The sequence below is a fragment of the Pygocentrus nattereri genome, chromosome 26, assembly GCF_015220715.1.
Source record: "Pygocentrus nattereri isolate fPygNat1 chromosome 26, fPygNat1.pri, whole genome shotgun sequence".
In the NCBI taxonomy this organism is placed as follows: Eukaryota; Metazoa; Chordata; class Actinopteri; order Characiformes; family Serrasalmidae; genus Pygocentrus; species Pygocentrus nattereri.
The window spans coordinates 4,929,499-4,951,500 of NC_051236.1; the positions used below are offsets into that span (position 1 = coordinate 4,929,499).

Below are 22,002 nucleotides of genomic sequence, written 5' to 3' on the forward strand. Positions count from 1 at the left end.
AATCTGAACCATTTCCCACCAAACCCACTCTGTTTATGTTTCAACCATTAAACTGTGAAACAATTTGGTAAAATCGGTGGAGTTCCCCTTTAAAAATGAACACTTTGTGCCCCCAAATGTCTCAGTGCTGCCCCCATGTGGACAAAAACTAACATCCCTAACAAAATGACTCTGTCCTACATTCCTATTTACTTTCACATGAATTAAAAGATGTGAAATATCACTGAAAAATAAAAACACAAGCAGTTTTATGGCGATTTTCTTATGCCACTGGTATCGACTCACTGAAATGTGCAGGTGCACCTGAATAGGTGGGCATTTATTACATGAGTGGAACGATTCATGTGCACAGTGGAGTTACGGGCTCCTGTAATGCACGTCTGCTTTCCTGCTGCTTTATAGTTCAGGATATTCTGCTGTTCACAAAAGCAGCTATTCAGAAATTCAGCTGCTCAGCAGCTCCACCAGAACAGAACCTCAGAGAGAGACGTGACCTAGAGCGAACTCCCTGCACTCCTAAAAAAAGACGGCTCTTTATAAAAGGAATGCTTCTGTTTAGCACCATGAGGTCTATATAGAACCCCTGGCATCCTTAAATGGCTCTTTTCGTGGTGGAATGGTTCTTCAGACTGATGGAGGATGTGCTGTTTATGAAAGTTGTTCTATATAGCACCGAAACTGTGGTTTCTATGGTTACAAACTTCATGTGACAAGAGCAGAACCATTTTTTGGGGTGCTATATGGAAGCCTTTTCAAAAAAAGTTCTTTACAGAACCACCTCTGGCACATTCTCCATCAATGCATCGCGATGCAAAGAACCCTTTAATGACGCAAAGTGTTCGTGGTTCCACATAGAACCATTTTCTCTACTGTGCACAAGCTTGACGCTGTGGCAACAGAAAAAAACTCTTTCTGGTGCCATGTAGAACCATTTTCAGAAAGGTTCTATACAGAACCATACACAACACCGCACGTTCTCCATCAGTGTGAGGAACCACTGCGCCACGCAAAGCATGCGAATGGTTCTATGTGGAACTCATGGTTCTACATGCACCCATTGCTTGTACTACAGAACCCTTGGAGAACCATCTCTTCAGCCCGAATGACTCTGCTGGCGTGTTAGCCACGTGTGGCCGTGCAGAAATTTTGGTAAAGTCGGTGGAGTTGCCCTTTAAAGCAGGAGGAGCGCAGCTGCGGGCTGCTGGGCGAAGCCGTTACCGCGCTCAGGCCTCCGGGCCGCGGAGAGACTCCGGGGAGCTTGTCCGGTGTTTCCAGGCAGAACTCGGCCGCGGGTGACGCGCAGCTACCGCAGTGACGTGGCACGGGCGCCTGACTAATGAAAGCGTCAACGCCGGTGACGTCACGGCGGAGGCCCGACCTGATTGGCTCACAAATCCTTCGATCCAGGAGAGGTGAAGCCCGGTTGCTATGCAGGACATATGAAGGGGAAATAATAATAATAAAGCCTCAATAACATCCAAACTGTTTCCTAGCACAGTATTACATAATATCATCATATTCTCCCATGTGTGTGTGTGTTTGTGTGTATATATATATATATATATATATATATATATATATATATATATATATATATATATATATGTTTGTGTGTGTGTGTGTATATGTGTGTATGTAGTGAGGCAAGACTCTTTAAATCTTATCATTGCTTTATCTGTATTGATTATTTGATTAATTTATTGATTAATTACTGCTATAGTAAGCATGTTCTTTAAATCAATCACATGCTTGTATTTATGCAACACCACTAACATCCTAATTCACGTTATAGCGCAAAATTAAGGACGAATATTTGATCTTTTCTCTTGGTAACACGTTTTTAAAACATCTATAAGCTTTGTTCAATGAAATCTGAGTTCATTGTTTATTATTTAGGATATATATCATTATTTAAACGACTGTATGCATGTATTATGCACATTTTCGGTAGTTTACACCAGCCGTGTGTACACGCTGCACGGGTAAAGCCCTTCAACACATCGCCAGCGGCTCCACCTTCACCCGGCTCGTCCTGCGAAGGCGCCGTCCGTCTGTATTTATGGCGTGTTTGGGACCAAAAAACACGCCGTACGAAGCGAAAAGGTTTAAACCTTCGAGCGTTTCGAGCATCTGTGTTAAATGTACTGCGGTCTGAATCTGAGACGAGCACTTTAAACGCCTGTTCGAGCTGTAATTTTGGGAAAATGTGGTACCTTAAGAACCAAAACAAACAGCTCCGGTTCCCCATGCGCTCCACGTCATCCGCGGCGACGTCACCGTGACGTCAGCGCGTCGTGCGGAACGGAAGAGAACACGTGGGTCGCCGCAGTCCACGCTTCGGTTCGGCGTTTCGGTAAAAAAAAACTTTTATTTCTTCTTTTTTATTACTATTATGAGGGCGACGACTCTGTATGGTGTACATATGTTACAGAAACTAGTCCTACGCGCACATTACTGGGATATACGGGCTGCTTGGTCGCCTGTTCGGCCGCTTAATGATCAGCCAGCTAACTTAGCTTAGCCGTGTTTATGGAGGACCAGCAGCTCTTCTGGGTGAAATAAGTTGGTTCCAGTTTTCCCGTTCATGTCATTATCCGTATGTAGTGTCGTAATGACGCGGTTAAGTCGCCCCAGGGTCTGTGTGGGTGATCGGTTTTGGAGTAGAGCTGCTGATCTTCCTAATACTCCAGTATCCTCAAGGTTCCAGTGAGTGTGTGTGTGTGTGTGTGTGTGAGTGTGTGAGTGAGATTTGCACAAGTCAGGACATCCATGCGGTGAAATGCGTGTGGTGAGGTTGAGATAATCACTTTCTAGAGAAATAAAAACAGGGAAATACTCAAACTGAAATGTATTAAATGTGCTCAAAGTAGAAAAACAAGAGGGAGCTAGGTTATGTAAGGATGTAGGGGGGGTTGGGGGGGGGGCTCTCTGCTGTGTACAGATATATTTCTATATATCTCTAAAGAATATATACATTTTAAAGCAGCTTAAGTGACTGTGTTATTGTTTATAGCAGTACAGTAATACAGTAATAATCATAATCATAACAGAGAGACTGAGTGAAGTGGTAGTTGGACCCACGGCTTCACAGCTTGTTCAGAAGCCGGGCAGCCTGTGGGTAGAAGCTGTTCATTAGCCGGGTTGTTCCGGCCTGGATCCTGCAGAATCTCCTGCCTGATGGCAGGATGGTGAACAGGCCGTGTGCTGGGTGACTCTGTCTGACCAGATCTTCTGGCCTTCCTGAGGCAGTGGGGCTGGCAGACGTCCTGTAAGGCTGGTAGTTTGTTGCCTATGATGGCTTCTCACCAGAAGAGATGAGAGGTTCCTCACCACTCCTCTAAGGACCAAAGTTTTTCTTCTTGCTGTTGCTCTTGATAATGTCACACCACCGTGTGGTAATATACAGCCTAAGGCCATTTACGTTCAAACCAAGCTATTATGTGGGGAAATGGCTTGTAAGTGAATGTAAGAGAGCAGCGGTTGTTGTAAATGTCTCTGACGGTACCGGTGTGATTGTGTTCTCCAGTTTCTGGCAGATTTCAGTCCTTCTTCAGCTTTTAATCAGAGATGGCGGTTCGAGCTTCATTTGAGAAGAACAATGAGATAGGGTGCTTCTCAAAACTCACCAACACATACTGCCTGGTCGCCATAGGAGGGTCAGAGAACTTCTACAGGTGAGTCTTCACGGAGCTGTAGAACATCAGACCTCTGCCCAGTAAGACTACTCGGCTTATATTGTACACAAACCCTGTGTTAAACCCATCAAAAATGACCATGTATATGTAAATGTATGAATTCTGTGTAACTGGATTGTGTTGTTCAGTGTCTTTGAAGGTGAACTGTCAGAAACGATCCCAGTGGTCCACGCTTCCATAGCAGGGTGTCGGATAATTGGTAGAATGTGTGTGGGTAAGTATAGTTGGCATTAGGTAATGCTCTGATATTTGATGCTCTGATATATTTATATGCTCTGACCCACCTTGTTGGTCACCCTGGGTCTGGTTTGTCCACACTAATTATTGGGATAAAATAATTGGGATTCATTTTTATTTAGAAGTATCCAAATATAGTTTTGATCCTCGGAACATTTGTTTTCTGATAGTTTAGTAGATAATCCCCCCCACCCCCCCAATGCATGGGACCCAAAAACACAGGGCAAATTGGCATATTACAGCTGATTAATCATCTACTGCTCCCACAAATTTCTGGCTTATGTGTCGGAAGAGTCATTAAAGACTGACTGGCATCAAACAAATCGAGGAGCGTCTGTCTATTTTTAAACCGATACGTGAAACTGTAACGGTCTTTTCAGCACCATCGCACTGTTTCGGCGTTGTGCATGCCAGATACTGTAGGCGAGGGTGTGAAGTAGACTTAATGGTTACATGTGTTTTTGGTTTAGACTAAATTTTCAGACAACATAGTAAAAGTTCAGGTAATGTGCTTAAACAGTTGAATTCGGTTCTGATTTGGGCCACTTTCATATGCAGTACTGAAATCTGATACGTGGCCATGTGACCTCAGTCTGAACAGTCAGACTTTTACATCAAACTAACTGTGTCGTAGTTTTGTACACAATCAAACTGAATTTTTATGGCAGCGTCATCAAAACGCCTATTACTGCGTTTACACCGTGCATCTTTTATTGTGGAGTTGCTGAAAGGTTTAAACCAATAATTACAGCGCTGTCTAACAAGGGACATCAAACTTATTTTGGAAAGAGGACATTATGGAGGAAAAGGCAAGAAACGTGTCAAAGGAGCTTCGCTGAGTCCAGTATTCACTCACCGGCCACTTTATTAGGTACTCAGTTGCTTGTTAACATACATCGCTAATTAGCCAATTAGATGGCTCAACTCAATGTATTTAGGCATGTAGAGGTGGTCAAGACAACTTGCTGAAGTGCAGACCGAGCATCAGAACGGGGAAGAAAGGGGATTTAAGGGGCTTTGAACGTGGCGTGGTTGTTGGTGCCAGACGGGCTGGTCTGAGTATTTCAGAAACTGCTGATCTGCTGGGATTTTCACACACAACCATCTCTAGGGTTTACAGAGAATGGTCCGAAAAAGAGGAAATATCCAGTGAGCGGTCAGTTGTGTGGACGAAAATGCCTTGTTGATGTGAGAGGTCAGAGGAGAACGGGCAGACTGGTTCCAGATGATAGAAAGGCAACAGGAACTCAAATAACCAACCAAAATCTCTGAGGAACGTTTCCAACACCTTGTTGAAAGTATAGCACGAACAGTTAAGGCAGTTCTGAAGGCAAAAGGGGGTCCAACCTTTTACTAGCAAGGTACCTAATAAAGTGTCTGGTGAGTGTATATCACTGCAGGAGATATTGGGGCACTTTGATCTGAGTCTAAAGTGGTGGCTAAAACGTGAACTTCTTAATTCCACAGGAAACCGTCACGGCCTTCTTGTGCCCAACAACACAACAGATCAGGAGATGCAGCACATCAGGAACAGCCTTCCAGACTCGGTCCGCATTCAGAGAGTAGAGGAGCGTCTCTCCGCACTGGGGAACGTCATTGCCTGCAACGACTATGTGGCTCTAATCCATCCTGATCTCGACAGGGTACGAACCGTTTTGGACTCATTATTCTTTTCAAGACAGACACATTTTTTCTTAGATTAGACAGATACATAGACATACTTGATTGATCCCAAATGAAATGTAGCAGTCATGCAACACAGCACAGTTATAAGGGTGATGCAGTGTAAACCAGAGGTCACTAATAGGTGGACCGAGGTCCAAGTCCAGACCTGTCCTATGCCTAGAAGCTATGGAGAAGTATTTATTTTTGATGGGGTGTTCCTATTTTAATTGGTAGCTTTTCTAGCCTTTATTGGCCCGGGAGACTCTGCGTTGTAAAAAAATCACACGTGACGCTGCTCAGCCAATCAGATCAGTGCATTACGATGAGCTCTGAGACTCGAGTGAGTGACGCCACACAGGGGAGGGACGAGGAGAGAAACAGCAGTCAGAGAAGAAAGTGAGTCAGAGGGAAGTTATTCCACATGACGTGACTCTAAAAAGAGAAAAATGACAGTAAATGTTGTTGAAATCTGACCGAACTGGACTTTATTTGATTTGATATTCAGTTGTCGACTGTATAAGATGCTGATATTCCTACTCGGCTACTTCAGTATACAGTATGTGGCACCTTTGCTTGAGGAAATTTTCTCTAACTGGACCTTATTGAATTTTAAATTAAGACCCCTGATACAAAAAGAAGAATGTACCAGCTCAGCAAAATTGTCAACTATACATAATTTGTGATGCTTTTTTGATCCCACAAATGGGGAAATTCCACCTCCGCATTTGCCCCATCCGTGAAGTGAAACACCACATACACACTAGTGAACACACACACTAGGGGGCAGTGAGCACACTTGCCCGGAGCGGTGGGCAGCCCTATCCACGGCACCCGGGGAGCAGTTGGGGGTTAGGTGTCTTGCTCAAGGACACCTCAGTCATGGACTCTCAGCCCTGGGGATCGAACTGGCAACCTTCCGGTCACAGGGCCCAGGTCCCTAACCTCCAGCCCACGACTGCCCCACATGCTGTAAACTATAAATAAATCTGGCTTATTACAAAGAGGCAGGAATAAATACAAAAAGACACCTATTTACAGGCAGTTATACAGCTAGAAATATACAAGTATATGCAGTGAGATCTATAATCGGAGATAAAAAAGGCAATGACTGTACAGTGAGTTGCAGGTAACAGCGTATTATGACAGTGCCGTATGTACAGTAAGGTGTCCATATGTGCTGATAGATACAATAAACCTGTTATTTAGCACAAGAGATTCAGTCATCATCTCTTCTCTGGGGTCGTGTACTCACTTCCTCCAGTACAGGACATTGAGAAAAGTCGCTGTCTGACCAGAACTCCGAACATAAACAGAGACCCCTCCCACCCCCACCATGGACTGTTCTCGCTGCTGGGCTCTGGAAGGAGGTTCCACAGCCTTCGAAGCAGAACAGCCAGGTTCCAAAACAGCTTCTTCCCACACGCCATAAGACGTCTGGACTCTAAATAAAACACGGCTCCAAATCTTTCTTTCTTTTGATTACCTCATACATGGGACCTCCAGTGTATATACTCATTAAAAAAGTATTTATCTGCTGATATAAATATGTTTACATACATGATACACTTTGCACTACATTGTATTACTTTTATTACCGAACTACTCTGAGCCAAGGCAACAAAATTTTGATCTAGTGCTCACTGTACGGTGTTAATTTGAAAGTCTAAGTCGTATCATTATAAATCTGAAACATTTGGCAGAGGTTAAATGTATGTAGTGATGTTTGGCGAACTGCCAAAGGTGGATAATATGGCAAAGACATTTTCATAATATTGTCGAAACACAAAAAAATGAGCAGAGACACAAAAACGAATAAAAACAGAAGATTGATTTTTAGTTTTTCTTCACTGCAATAAATCCAGTTTAACAGGAGCTAATCTGCTCTGTTTGGGGTGAAAGATGCAGGTCCGTGTTCTTTAAAGAGGAATTCCACCAAATTTTCCAAATTCCTGTATGATGAAATGGTCGAGATGTAAAGAAAGTCATTCAGCGTGGTCTGACGTGAAGTGATCCGCGTTCATCGATTGAATTAGCCGAAGTTTTGAAAAATTGGTGGCTTTTCCCTTCTGTTTCCACAGGATGCTTGGAAAATCATAACGTGCAATTTATCATTACATACCATATTTCCGACCCCTCACTGCTTCACTTGGGAAATGTTCGGTTTGGTTAACGTTACACGTTTACTGTGTTGTGCAGGAGACGGAAGAAATTTTGGCGGACACTCTCAAGGTGGAGGTCTTTAGGCAAACGGTGGCAGAGCAGGTGCTTGTGGGTAGTTACTGCGCCTTTAGCAACCAGGGAGGCCTCGTCCACCCCAAAACTTCCATCGAAGACCAAGATGAGCTCTCGTCGCTTCTTCAAGTGCCTCTGGTTGTGAGTAAATGTAATGTTCTTCCTTTTTGTTCACAGTCAGGTGTGGGTATTAACCTCTTCACCTCTGTGAGACCACCGGTGGTTCCAATACGCTCTTGGTCATGTTCTCCATAACGTTCATATTCCATAAGCTCCATTCAGAAGCTGGGCGTCGTGTGAGGCTGTAGCTCTTCTCTCCAGTCTAATAGACGGTGATGTCATTTTAAACCCTTATAATAAAAGAAGCTGAACTTTGTTTTTCTACTGAAAGTCGACCCGTTTTTCCCCAAATCTGGGCTCTAAACTATAAACAGACGGCGTCTCTTCAGTGATCTGCTCTGGAAACATCGCTTTTAGAGAATAACACAAAGAGCGTCGGAGATTTTTGGCTTTCAGCAGTAAATTGTAAGCGTATAGCGATGTGTGGAGATCATAAAACGCACGTTCTGTTCATTTGATGGGAGCCTTTACCAAAAAAATAAATAAATAAAAGAAAAAATGTGCATTGATTTCATGCAGTTACTGAATAATTTGCCTTATGGCTTGGTCAGGTATATTCCGATGGACAAACCAAAATACACCCTGGAGAATACGAGGCTAATAGACCTCTGAAGCTGAATTCTGTAGTCAACTTCATGCTCAAATGATGAACCCCAGGTCTAAGCTGGTTTTCTCTATAGTGAGCAGTGAGCCGTGCCTTAGAAAATCAACACTGTTGCGAATAAAATATATTGATATGTTTTCTGTTCACTTTCCCCCCAAATATCATTGGATCCTCTAAATTACGAGTTCGTATGGAGTCAGAATGCAATAATGCAATCGAACCCTCATGCATTTATTTGATGTCTCTTGAAGGTTGGTCTTAAACACTGGTCTGACATCACCAGCTAATTAAGCTACTTGGGTAAATCTGGTTGCTTTGTGTGGTGACCCCGTGGAGAGTCCAGGGTAAAGCAGGGAAAACAGCATACGGTTTGAGGGTGCGCTGTGAGAGATTTAGGGGGCTATTAGCAGAAATGGAATATAGTATACACACCACCTCCTTGTTTCTACACTCACTGTCCACTTTATCAGCTCCACTTACTGTATAGCTGGTCTCTGTAGTTCTACAGTTACAGACTGTAGTCCATCTGTTTCTCTGATACTCTGTTACCCTGTTCTTCAGTGGTCAGGACCCCCATGGACCCTCACAGAGCTATTACTATTTGGGTGGTGGGTCATTCTCAGCACTGCGGTAACACTGACGTGGTGGTGGTGTGTTAGTGTGTGTTGCGCTGGTCTGAGTGGATCAGACACAGCAGTGCTGGAGCTTTTAAACACCTCAGTGTCGCTGCTGGACTGAGAATAGTCCACCATCCAAAAATATCCAGCCAACAGCGTCCTGTGGGCAGCGTTCTGTGACCACTGATGAAGAACTAGAAGATGACCAACACAAACTGTGCAGCAGCAGATGAGCTGTCGTCTCTGACTTTACATCTACAAGGTGGACCGACAAGGTAGGAGTGTCTAATAGAGTGGACAGTGAGTGGACACAGTTTTTAAAAACTCCAGCAGCACTGCTGTGTCTGATCCACTCAGACCAGCACAACACACACTAACACACCACCACCACGTCAGTGTTACTGCAGTGCTGAGAATGACCCACCACCCAAATAGTACCTGCTCTGTGAGGGTCCATGGGGGTCCTGACCACTGAAGAACAGGGTAACAGAGTATCAGAGAAACAGATGGACTACAGTCTGTAACTGTAGAACTACAAAGACCAGCTATACAGTAAGTGGAGCTGATAAACTGGACAATGAGTGTGATTTCATTGCAAAGCGCTGTTGGCTTGTATGTAACAATATTCATATTCTGACTCTTTAAGCCGTGTAAATTGAAATAAATAGGGGCCGTATTACAAAACCTTTTTTTCGTTGGTGATAATATTGGTCTCTTCTCTTCAGGCTGGAACTGTAAATCGCGGCAGTGAGGTGATCGCTGCCGGCATGGTGGTGAACGACTGGTGCGCCTTCTGCGGGCTGGACACCACGAGCACAGAGCTGTCAGTCATCGAGAGTGTGTTCCGGTTGAGTGAGACTCAGCCCAGCGCCATAGCAACCACCATGAGAGACTCGCTGATTGACAGGTACGTCCAGGCCGGGGTGGTTAGAATCACTTCAGTATCTTTAGTTTCTCTCAGTTGCGTTTTGCGGAAGCTTTAAGTGGAAGTCTTTGTGTGTCGGCTAGACAGTTTTCAGGCTGAAGAGCCGTTACGAAGGTAGTGAGGTCAGGTCAAGTCAGGCTTTGTCATTTCAGCTCTATACAAGTACAAAGTGAAACGAAATAACGTCCCTCAAGGACCAAAGTGCGAGACGATACAATAAACACAGTGCAGACAATACAGTATAATAAATAACCGCGAAAGACTTGCAGTAAACACAAACAGAACGCAGGCAGCACACGGTACTGAGAGTACGTGGAGCTGTGCAGAGCAGGACGGAGCGTACTGTGACATTAGCAGCTTAGAAGATAGCCTGGCATATATGAGCATAGCAGTCACTGAGGCAGCAACCACAGCAGCAATGTACACCATACAGTATTTGGTTGATACAGGAAAAAGTGCAAAAATACAAGTATTCAGATCTACAGTCATCAAATGAAGCATTTCAATGAAACGCAGTAATTATATTTAATGGTGGTTAGTGTAGTGGGTAACACCTCTGCCTTCTACACTGTAGACTGGGGTTCAATCCCCACCTGGGCAAACACCCTACACTATACCAATAAGAGTCCTTGGGCAAGATTCCCAACACCACCTTGGCCTGCCTATGTAAAAAATGATCAACTTGTAAGTCGCTCTGGATAAGAGCGTCAGCCAAATGCCATAAATGTAAATATATTTAAATACAGTTTTCCAGACATGATTTGGAACTGCAAGAAGTGAGGAGGGAGTTAGTCCTATATTGTTGTGTATGTGTGTGTTGGTCGGTGTGTGTGTCCTTCAGTTCAGTCCATGGGAGTTAAAGGATCTGATGGCTGTATTATCATATTATAAGTCCGTCTGAGTGTGAAGGATATGTCCTTTCCTGCACTTGCAGAGTGCTGTGCTGTAGTGCTGGGTGGTAGTTATGAATTATATATTAAGTGAATGAGCCTGTGCTTCCCTACACTACGCTAAAATAAAGTTTTAGAAAGCTTACAGAGCTCTGATGGGACTGTTCTGTTCTGTTTTCTTCTCTTAAAATTCAACCAAATGGAACCTTACACAGTATTGTAAACATTCAGCAGACAGGGACAAAGGACATTTAGCAGAAAGACATCTTGGTCTTTATTTAATTTTTATGATTTTTGATCTGTCTTCAAAACAGTCTGAAGCTCACAGTAAATTACACGCTGCAGGATTGTGTCAGGTCCAGGATCCCTTCAGCAAAGAGCACAGAACTGAATAAGTCAAATTGCAGGAACACCACTACCAGCTGCCTTTTATGACCATTTCATGATGAATGAACTAATGGAAGCTCCAATATTTAGTCACTTAGAAGCTTTTTGCCTTCTGTAAAGTTACTTTTTTGCAAATAGATTTTTTTTTTGTTCTGAACAGTAATGATGTTTTGCTTTTACATCGTGCAATACTGGTGTACAGGGAGATTCACTTGAAAGAGGCCCCAAATATTCTGTTGTAACTCCCGTTAGGATGAAGCAACCTGAACAATGTGTAGAAATGAGAGCAGATTTGCCCCAGTTTGCTTTCATAAGTGCATAATTTACATGTCATTGTTTTATGCACTTGCGCTATATTTCCAAAAGTATTCATTCCCCCATCCAAATCATTGAGTTCAGGTGTTCCAGTCACTTCCATGGCCACAGGTGTATAAAGCCGAGCCCCTAGGCCTGCAGACTGCTTCTACAGACATTAGTGAAAGAATGGGTCACTCTCAGGAGCTCAGTGAATTCCAGCGTGGTGCCGTGATCGGACGCCACCTGTGCAGCAAGTCCAGTCGTGAAATTTCCTCACTACTAAATATTCCACAGTCCACTGTCAGTGGGATTATAACAAAGTGGAAGTGATTGGGAACGACAGCAGCTCAGCCACGAAGTGGTCGGCCACGTAAAATGACAGAGCGGGGTCAGCGGATGCTGAGGGGCATAGAGGGCAGAGGTCACCGACTTTCTGCAGAGTCAATCACTACAGACCTCCAAACTTCATGTGGCCTTCAGATCAGCTCAAGAACAGCGTAGAGAGCTTCATGGAATGGTTTTCCATGGCTGAGCATGATGAAGCAACCTAAACCAAAAATATTCTGCAGCATATCTTGACGTACTGTGTGTGTGTAATTGATTTGCATTAACATGCAGTGCTGGAAGTGAGCTCCCTTTTCTGCCAGACACATGAAGGGGTGTAGGGGTCTGCACCCAAACGGAGGCTGTCCAACGGCTGCCTCATCGTTCCGATGCAGGGGCATCCCGGCTTGTTCAAAGCTCCATTTACTGAGGAGTTCATTGCACGTTGTTCCCTTCAGGTGGCGTCGTCCCAGAGAGAGTTATTACAGAGTGTTCGGGGCCTCTTTCGAGTGAATCTCCCTGTATTATCATGAGCTTTATTCACCACGGTGTATTTTACTGTTATTGACCGTAATTGGCATTTTGGTATTATTTAACTGCAAATAAAACCGGGTCAAATTTACACGAGTTCGATCCTACAGATACGCCAAAGACAAACCTGATGAATAAGAAAACTTGGTGAAATTTGAGCGCACTAATTTTTACGATCAGATTTGGCCGTACTCAACATTAAAGATATGAGGGTCCGTATATCGGCCAGCCCTGTGGAGAAGATAGCTGTTGATGTGTTTTCGGTGCTGATGGGAGTCTTTTTATTCTTGTTTTTCAGCCTTACATAAACTGCAGATGGATTCACGATGATCTGGAACTGGCTAAATACCGGATAAGGACGTGGACATCAGTTGGAAAGTTCAGCCCTCTTCTTCGACACGCCTCTCTCCAAAGGAGGGAGACTCTTTATACCACATGGAAACTTTGTAAGATTATAGTGTAAACTGGTCAGACTAGATTTGTTGTATGAAATGTGAAGGGGAAGTATGTAATCTATTGACGTGCAGAGCAAAGTGCAAGGATCAACTTAATCATGTGAAGATATCAGTCAAATATCCAGCGATTCGTCGTTTAAATGTCACTTCCATTTCCTTCAATGCAGTGCAAAATAAAGCCTTTCATGGTCAAAACTCACTGAAGCCTGAATTCATGTTACAGTAGTCAGTTTTCACCACTACACTTCCACTGTTGCCTTCTTTTAAAGACAAAAGCCGTGTTTACGTGTAGCCTAATAATCCGTTAATAATCCGACTAATAGCTCAATCGAAATACGGCCATGTAAATGTCTGTCGGAGCAGTCTAGTCCGTTTGAGGCCATTCGGAATAGTTTGTATCCGATTGAACGAGGGTGGGTAATCCTGTAAATAATCTGCCTGTATCTGATTAGATTCCCTATCGGAAAGTTTAAGTATGTTAGGTGCATCTTCGTCACAGTGAGAGGTTTTTTTTTTATTATTATTATTTTTATGCAATGTACACTTGTTTATGAAGCAGTTGGTAAATTCAAGTAACCATATTAAATATAATAATAATAATAATAATGGTGGGGGGATGTTAGAGGAGACACTATTGCTCCCTAGTGTCTTTCAAACCATTTTCATAAATTTGAGCAACTTTTTGGCTTTTTTTTTTTCTTTTTCATGCACTCAAAGGTACTAAACGTAGTAGATGGCCTTATGACAGATGTTTTCATAAACCCATACTTTATGTATGAAAAATATTCCCAACAATAAAATAACATTTACAATCATTTTAGAATGTGTGTCTCGGAAAATCAATCCATATATAACATCTGCCTTTGTAACCTCACGTAAACCCACGATCTTTGGTTATAACCAATAATGTAAATCATCCCAAAATGTGTTGAAGGTCTTACAGGAAAGCACCTCTAATTCTTCTAAAGAAAATCTAGCATGTAAACATGTTTGGGTTCTCAAGATAAGTGGATTTTTGTGGATGATGCCTGCAGTTCTAGTATAAACCAATATATATCAGTTTAATGGACCCTCAATAAAAAAAACCTGCTTTTGTTTTTTTTTTTTTTAAGAAAACATTTGTTTTTATACTTTAAATTAAAAAAATCACACAAATGTTACACCAACTTTTACTTGAGTATTTTTACTGGATTATTAGTACTTAAGTAAAGTACTTCTGCCACCTCTGATCCCAAAACAATGAATTCATAACCATTTCCTGTAGGAACTTTCTGTGAGGAGCTTTTAAAGGTGGACGTCTGGTTCCTATCACCACCACTGTGAACAGGTCTATGTCGCTCTAAAATGGAGCAGTTCCCATTAAGATACCACATGAAGACAGTGAACACATCAGGAAGGTTTGTTTGATATGTTTTACTGGCGTAAATATGGCGATAGTCAAGCCGGAACACAGTGAAGAGGATTGTGGGAAATTGTGAAAGTGCTGCGAGGAGCTTCACACTGTGGTCGATTGTTTCTTTGGTGCTTGGCTTTTTGTACATCTCTGCAGAAATCATATTCAAGCAGGGTTTAGAGACACAACGTTTAAAAACAATCATATAAAAACGAAGGGGGTTATACTTCTGGTGAAAAGCACATCTTCTATTGCTTACAAGCAGTAGCGTATAAAAAAATGACAATAAAACAAAAGGCATAAACATTTATGGCTGTTCAGAGCCATACAGCTTCGGAATACACAATGGAAACATGCAAATTTGGGTCACAGACAACAAATACAACAGGAATAATTGGCCCTCTATTATTTAATGTTGCCTCAGGGCAACAAACCCATTTTCCTCACTTTACAATAACATCCATATTTAAAGAAAATGACGGGGTTAAAGCTCTTTAACATTCACTGTCAATTTTTTGTTATGAGAACTTGCAGAAATATTGTTGCCTAGAAACAACAGGTCTCACCACTTCAGGGACCACAATGTTGCCTTAAGGCAACATACCCCAAAATGACCCCTGAACAATATTTTTTAAATGTTTTGATATGCAATAATCAAGTCCATTTTATACAAGAAAAGTGAACTGATTTTTGTTTTTGTATTGCTGTCATAACACATTAACCCTCTATTGCATATGTTGCCTCTGGGCAACAAAGCCATTTTCCTCACTTTACAATAACATCCATATTTAAAGACAATGACGGGGTTAACAATAAAGGGAACCGTTTACGTATGTCAATAAAAAGCATGTTCCTGATCATACTCTCTTAGTGGTCACTGCTAAAGCTCTTTAACATTCACTATCAGTTATTTTTGTTATGAGAATTTTTATACATATGTTTGTTGCCTAGAAGCAACACCAGTCACAAGCCAGGCCTCCATATAATTTCTTCCCATTGTCACACAATGTTGCCTCAAGGCAACATACCCCAAAATGACCCTCCACCCACTTTTTATGTTTGATATGTAATAATCAGGTCCATTTTTTGCAAGAAAAGTGAATGAAATATTTTTTTAATTGCTGTCATAACGCATGCAGTAGAGGGTTAAATGTAACAAATGGAACGAACCTTATGAAGCCACATAAACATGAGTAATAAAAAGCAAACTACTGCGTAAAAAATAAAACGTGGTAACACAGAAGGAAATATAAGGCCTTCCGAGTTTGAGTGCAAGAATAAACAACGGACAAACAGAACGATGACCTTAACTATTTCTAGTCACCATTGATTCAGAGGCATATTCTGAACACGGCAAACAGACTCATCACCGGTAAATCATGTCCGTTTGGTGTCCCCAGGCCTTCAGAAGATCTTAGAACTACGATGCTTTTGGACCCAGTGCTGGAAGTGCAATGTTCCCTGGTCCTCCTGACCTTTACACCTACACTTTATGTCCAGAACCATCCAGATGGTCCTTCTAAGGCCTGAATTCAACTACTTTAAGGTGCTGAAGGTACAGAAGTTCACGTCTCCATGCAAAAGGGTGTTAATAGTGAGTTTGTGCTGCAGTAACAGCCTCTGCTCTTCGGGAAAGGCTTCTAGATGTTGGAACATTGCTGTGAGGATTTGACTGAGCATTAGTGAGGTCAGGTGCTGATGTTAGATGGTCAGTTCTGGATCCAGCTGACTCTCAGCACTGGGCAGAGCATCCCATTCCATTACACTCTTAAAAAAAGATGCTGAAAAGTGCTTCAAGGGTTCTTTAGTAAAGAAAATGGTACTACATAGAACCATAAACACTCATAACAACCTTAATCGTTATCATAAAATGGTTATTCAGGCTGACAAAGAACGTGCTGTAGATGGTTCTATATGGACCTTTTTGAAAATGATTCTATATAGCACCCAAAAGGGTTCTGCTATTGTTACAGTGTCAAGCTTGTAACAATAGAAGAACACTTTTGGGTGCTATATACCATCATCTATAGTACATTCATGCAAGTTTTTCATTAATCTGAAGAACCGATTCCTGTTGCAAAGAACATTATTCATGCAAAATGTTCTCAGAGTGTTTACAGTTCTATATAGAACCATCTTCTTTACTAAAGTGCTGAGTGTCAGCTTGATACAGAACTGACCATCTCACATCAGTACCTGACCTCACCAATGCTCAATCAAATCCTCACAGCAATGTTCCAAGGCATGTTTAGGCTGTTACTGCAGCACAGACTCACTATTAACACCCTCATTTCAGAAGAAACTCTGGAGTCCAGTTTCCTTCACTACTGCAGCTCTACAGTCACTCCTCTATAACTACAGCACGGCTTAACAACTCAGTCTAACGTCTACAGTGAGCGGTACAGTTAAGGTCAGTTTTCCGAGTGTTTATAACGGCAGTTCTCCAGTGGAATTCCTTTTCTTACCCCAGCTTTAGGGATGCACAGGCAGAATCGGCAGATATTTGGACAGTCCACTTTCAAGTTACATTCAACTACATATCTACTAAACTGACCACAATTATAGTCTGATTTTCCGTGGATGTTGTAGTTCGGATTTTCTTGTCATTTTTATCTTCATTACATTTAACCAGCACATTTTTTCACTGCAAATTCTTGTTTTTAATGACAGTTTTAGTGAACTATTATAACCCTGCCCACGCATGTCGCCTCTTACCTTCACTATAGCACTTTATTCCACTCATATTATTTCAATAGACAAAGGACTTGAGTTTAAAATGCCAGTTTGGCTAATTTAAGAGCAAATACTGTTATTCATATTGTGACGTTTGGCAAACAGAAAGTCCGAAATGTGTTCATTTCACCCACAGTGTGAGCTTTGGATTATCCGTCTGGCAAGAAATTGGAATCGGTGCATCCCTACATAGCTTAGGCGTCCAAATCAAACCTCCTGAAAATATAAGGCAATGAAATAAAACGAAGTGCCTTGGATATGAGGATCTTTAGCACGTCACACTCTATATGCTTTCAGCAGTAAAGGCAACTATGCAGTACAACACAATAACACAATGACACAAGCGTTGGTCATTCTTAAGGCTAGAAAAGGCCAGTGAACTATTTACCAGCATAATGAAAGTTGAATTCTAAAACATCTTAATCTACATTTTCCTCGTCCAGCATATTTTGTTGCTCTCAGGCATTCGTCACAAACTGGGATTCCTTAGTCATTTATCTTAAGTGCTCAAGGCCATTAGCTACCCCAGCATACATCATAAAAGATTTTAACCCAGCAATCCAAGCTGTGGTCCTCACCGTTTGTGGTCCAATCAGCATTTTTTTCTGCTTATATTGCTTAATATTCTTCATACAGTGAGCTCCAAAGATCTGGCGAACAAACGAAGATGATCCTGATGTGTGGTGCCGAAATCTGTGTTCTAGAGTTCCTAACCCTAACCCTTATAATCACTATGCACTTCCAATACCAAAGTGTTAAAGCACATAGATATGACGAAACTTTTGGAGCTCACTGTAAATGATCCCGCACCAAAATAATAAGAGCTCTCTTTCTGGAATTCTCAGCAGTTCTGACACCACTAACATTTCAGAACATTAAGCATCATTAATGTAACAATGTCGGGACTTTGCTAAGCATCTATGACCCACTGCTTACATAGAAATTGGCAATTTTAAAATTGAGATGAGACACTCTTCTTGTAAGCATACTCATATTTCACTAATAAACTTCAATACTGTGCCTGTAAGCCACATTACACCATCGGTCAGTCCATCAGTTCACTAATCCAGTATGAGCAGGCAGAGAAAGGAGAGCACAGGAAGGCATCGGTGTGATAAGTTGCATCGTTGACCTCGAAGGAAGGTCAGAGTGAAGCGCATTCAGCTAGTTGTTCTCTTCCTTCAAGTCAAACCTGAAATTGGGGGGAAAAAAAGGCTTGTGAGAAAAGCGATGTTTTTAAACTGCGGTGCCTGATCCACTCGTACCAGCACAACACATAGTATCACACCACCACGACGTCAGTGTAACTGCAGTGCTGAGAATGATCCACCACCCAAATAGTACCTGCTCTGTGAGGGTCCATGAGGGTCCTGACCACTGAAGAACAGGGTAACAGAGTATCAGAGAAACAGATGGACTAGAGTCTGTAACTGTAGAACTACAAAGTGCAGCTACATAATTTGGGGGCAGTTGTGGGCTGGAGGTTAGGGATCCAGCCTCGGGACCGGAAGGTCGCCGGTTTGATCCCCAGAGCCAACAGCACATGACTGAGGCTTCCTTGAGCAAGACACCTAACCCCCAACTGCTCCCTGGGCCCTGCAGGTTGGGCTGCTCACTGCCCCCTCGTGTGTGTGTGCTCACTAGTGTGTATGTGGTGTTTCACTTCACGGATGGGTTACATGCAGAGGTGAAATTTCCCCGTTGTGGGACTAATAAGGGTCTCTTAATCATTAATCTTATTATACAGTAAGTGGAGCTGATAAGATGGACAATGAGTGTAGAAACGAGGAGGTGGTCATAATGTTAGGATTGATGTACATCAATCAAATGTATTCATAAAGAAGATCTGAATTTCGGTTCATACAAATGATTCTTCAAAATGTTTTTGCTCTTTGATGAGAAATAAACAGTGGTATATCGATTCGTTGTAGGTTTAATGTAACGTATAATGATTGTGACAACCAGCAGAACGTATTCAAAACCTAAAATCTCATCACACCAGTAAAACAACTACAGTGGCTTGAAAGTTTGTGAATTTTCTGTGTTTCTGCTTAAATTTGACCTAAAACTAAAGATTTTCTATTGTCCTATTGGTAGATAAAGAGAACCAAATTAAACAAACGAGGCAAAAATGTTAGACTTGGTCATTTTTTTTACTGAGTAACATTTTCCTTTAGAATTCGCTTTTATAATTCAGAGTTCACCGTTTCATCGATGATGGAGTTCACCTGGCCCAGATGCAGCAAAACAGGCCCAAACCATGACACTACCACCACCATGTTTCACAGATGGGATAAGGTTCTTATGCTGGAATGCAGGGTTTTCCTTTCTCCAAACATAACCAGTCCAGAACAGGACCAAATGAAACAAATGAGACAAAAATGTTAGACTTGGTCTTTTATTTATTGAGGAAAATGGTCCAATATTTCATATCTGTGAGTGGCAAAAGTTTCAATCAATGGGATGCGCAATCAGGTGTGAGTGACCACCCTGTTTTATTTAAAGACCTGGGATCTAACACAGTCTGATCTTCATGTCATGTTTATGGAAGTATATAATGCCACCAACGAAGGAGATTTCGGAGGACTTCAGAGGAACTGCTGTTGATTCTCATCAGGCTGGAAAAGGTTACAGAACCAACTCTAAAGAGTTTGGACTCCACCAATCCACAGTCAGACAGACTGTGTACAAATGACCCTGTTACGCTTCTCAAGACGGGTCGACCAACAAAGATCTCACTAAGAGCAAGGTGTGTAATAGTCCGCGAGGTCACAAAAGAGCCCAGGGTACCTTCTAAGCAACTAAAGGCCTGAATCACAGTGGCTAATGTTGATGTTCATGAGCCCACAATCAGGAGAACACTGAACAACAATGGTGTGCATGGCAGGGTTGCAAGGAGAAGCCGCTGCTCTCCAAAAAGAACATGGCTGTCCATCTGCAGTTTGCTAAAGATCACGTGGACGAGCCAGAAGGCTACTGGAACAACGTTTTGTGGACAGATCTTCTTGGTTTAAATAAGAAACGTTATGGTTGGAGAAAGGAAAACATCTGCATTCCAGCATAAAAACCTAATCCCATCTGTGAAGCACGGTGGTGGTAGTATTATGGTTCCAAGTCTAATATGGACCTTTTTCACAGTCACTGCATCGTCAGGTAAATTTCTGCTGAAATGTTTTACAGAAATGCCTTTAAAGTCATTATAGAGGCAAATAGTGGCTTTCCACGATTCCCATGATTAGACGATTCTCCAGACCATGTCTATCATTTTTTGTTTTTAACATCAAGATACAGAGCATAAAAATGACAGATCAACCATAATAATCCCGCAGAAATACTGACATAATGACCACATTGTTTTTTCCGGTATTAAGGTGAAAAGATGATTTGACAAAAGTGCACAATTTTATTTCAGGGTTTTCTAGAATTGGTGTTATTCACTGTGCCTACAACTGATAGGCCCTTCATAGAGTATGGCTGAAGTGTCTGCGTATGCGCCTCATAACTTACCACTGTGTGACACCTGAGAGGAGGTCAATCTGCGCCAGATCTATCTGCACCTATAAGGACAAAGTTTATCATCAATTTCACTAAAAGGACAGCAAGTTTTACAGTTTTCACATAATACAAAATGTTAATATGTGGAATAAGAGAAATACATGGAAGAAAAACTCTGTAAGCTTCCTGACCACTGAAGAACAGGGTAACAGAGCATCAGAGAAACAGATGGACTACAGTCTGTAACTGTAGAACTACAGAGTGCAGCTATACAGTAAGTGGAGCTGATAAAGTGGACAAGGAGGTGGACAGAGTGTTACGCCTGATTGGTCCACCCACTAGTCCGCACTCCTCCAGTCACACAGTACCACCAGGCTTCCTCCGAGACCTGTGAAGCACCACAGCATCTTTTCGAACTACCGCTCACGCAACGTCATTGGACAGCTGAGAGCCAACCGCCAGATCTGTTACGTCAGCTAACAGATGCCTGCACTGACCAGCACTGCGCTGAGTGATTGGGAGAGAGAGGGGAGGCATCCTACCCACCCAGAGAGAGCGAGGCCGATTGGGCTCTCTTGGACTCCCGGCTACAGACGGCTGTAACATCACTGGGGATCGAACTCACAATCTCCTGATGACGGGGTCAACGCTTAGACATGTATTTGTCTTAACCCAAAGCGCCCAATTCACATTCTATAACGACGTGGGCGGTGGGAAATGACCGCAGTCAGATTAAATCACTGCCATCATCACGAACAGCTGCGATCAGGCCATTCTGTAATGATTGTGACAGGCCTACTTTCAGGAGAACAAACACTGCCAGAGAGCCGTCGCCACTTGCTGACATCTCTAATGAAACCCAGGACAACACAGTGAGAGCGTTCATTCACCGACTGACCTGACCAAGGACGTCTTTGTCTCGACTCATGAAGGACGAACTGTGCTTCAGACACACACTCAGCACCCGCTGCCGAGCATCGTCCGCGCTCAGATCAAACTCGAACCTGAGAAACAATTCAATCAGCGTTACAGAGCGAACAAACATCTGTGTTCTAAAGGGAAATGAATCTGATTTTCTAAATATTTAAATCATTGTGATGTAATCAAAGGGGTTTAATATGAAATGCTTCACTTTCAAGTCAGCTGTTCACAGTGGTGGTGATAGGAACCAGACGTCCACCTCTAAAGGAACTCTGACTCTATTTTACATTTCAAGTCGGGTGTCAAAACATATCTCTTTAGATCTGCATATAACTCCTAACTCCAATCACTGTTTTATTAATTTTATCCATTTTTATTTTATTTTCATTTATTTTATTTTATTCTTTGAGTGTTATCTCTTGGTTTTTACTGTTTTTTTTACTGTGTTTTAATGTTTTACTGTTTATTTACTATTATTATT

General features: G+C 42.3%; 2 protein-coding genes across 2 annotated transcripts in view; one reads left to right on the forward strand and one right to left on the reverse strand.

The window, feature by feature from the left end:
- Positions 1 to 2,214: 2,214 nt before the first annotated feature.
- On the forward strand, positions 2,215 to 13,178 carry eif6 (eukaryotic translation initiation factor 6). The gene is made up of 7 exons (XM_017684400.2): positions 2,215 to 2,353; positions 3,527 to 3,674; positions 3,824 to 3,909; positions 5,400 to 5,575; positions 7,794 to 7,970; positions 9,896 to 10,077; positions 12,823 to 13,178. The coding sequence occupies exons 2-7, from the start codon at positions 3,568 to 3,570 to the stop codon at positions 12,830 to 12,832; spliced, it is 738 nt and encodes a 245-aa protein (XP_017539889.1). The 5' UTR covers positions 2,215 to 2,353; positions 3,527 to 3,567; the 3' UTR covers positions 12,833 to 13,178.
- A 1,195-nt stretch (positions 13,179 to 14,373) lies between these two features.
- The window catches only part of esyt1b (extended synaptotagmin-like protein 1b), a 94,303-nt gene continuing 86,674 nt past the window's right edge, over positions 14,374 to 22,002 (reverse strand). Inside the window, exons 50-52 of the mRNA XM_037534861.1 lie at positions 21,499 to 21,604; positions 20,613 to 20,662; positions 14,374 to 18,297 (exon numbers count right to left, since the gene is read on the reverse strand). Coding sequence (XP_037390758.1) covers positions 18,270 to 18,297; positions 20,613 to 20,662; positions 21,499 to 21,604 — 184 coding nt within the window. The 3' untranslated portion in view covers positions 14,374 to 18,269. The remainder of the gene's footprint in view (positions 18,298 to 20,612; positions 20,663 to 21,498; positions 21,605 to 22,002) is intronic.

Coding starts and splice junctions, on each gene's coding strand:
- eif6 (XM_017684400.2), top strand. CDS start 3,568: ATGGCGGTTCGAGCTTCATTTGAGAAGAACAATGAGATAGGGTGCTTC. Junction 3,675..3,823: donor GGGTCAGAGAACTTCTACAG/GTGAGTCTTCAC, acceptor TGTGTTGTTCAG/TGTCTTTGAAGGTGAACTGT. Junction 7,971..9,895: donor TTCTTCAAGTGCCTCTGGTT/GTGAGTAAATGT, acceptor TCTTCTCTTCAG/GCTGGAACTGTAAATCGCGG.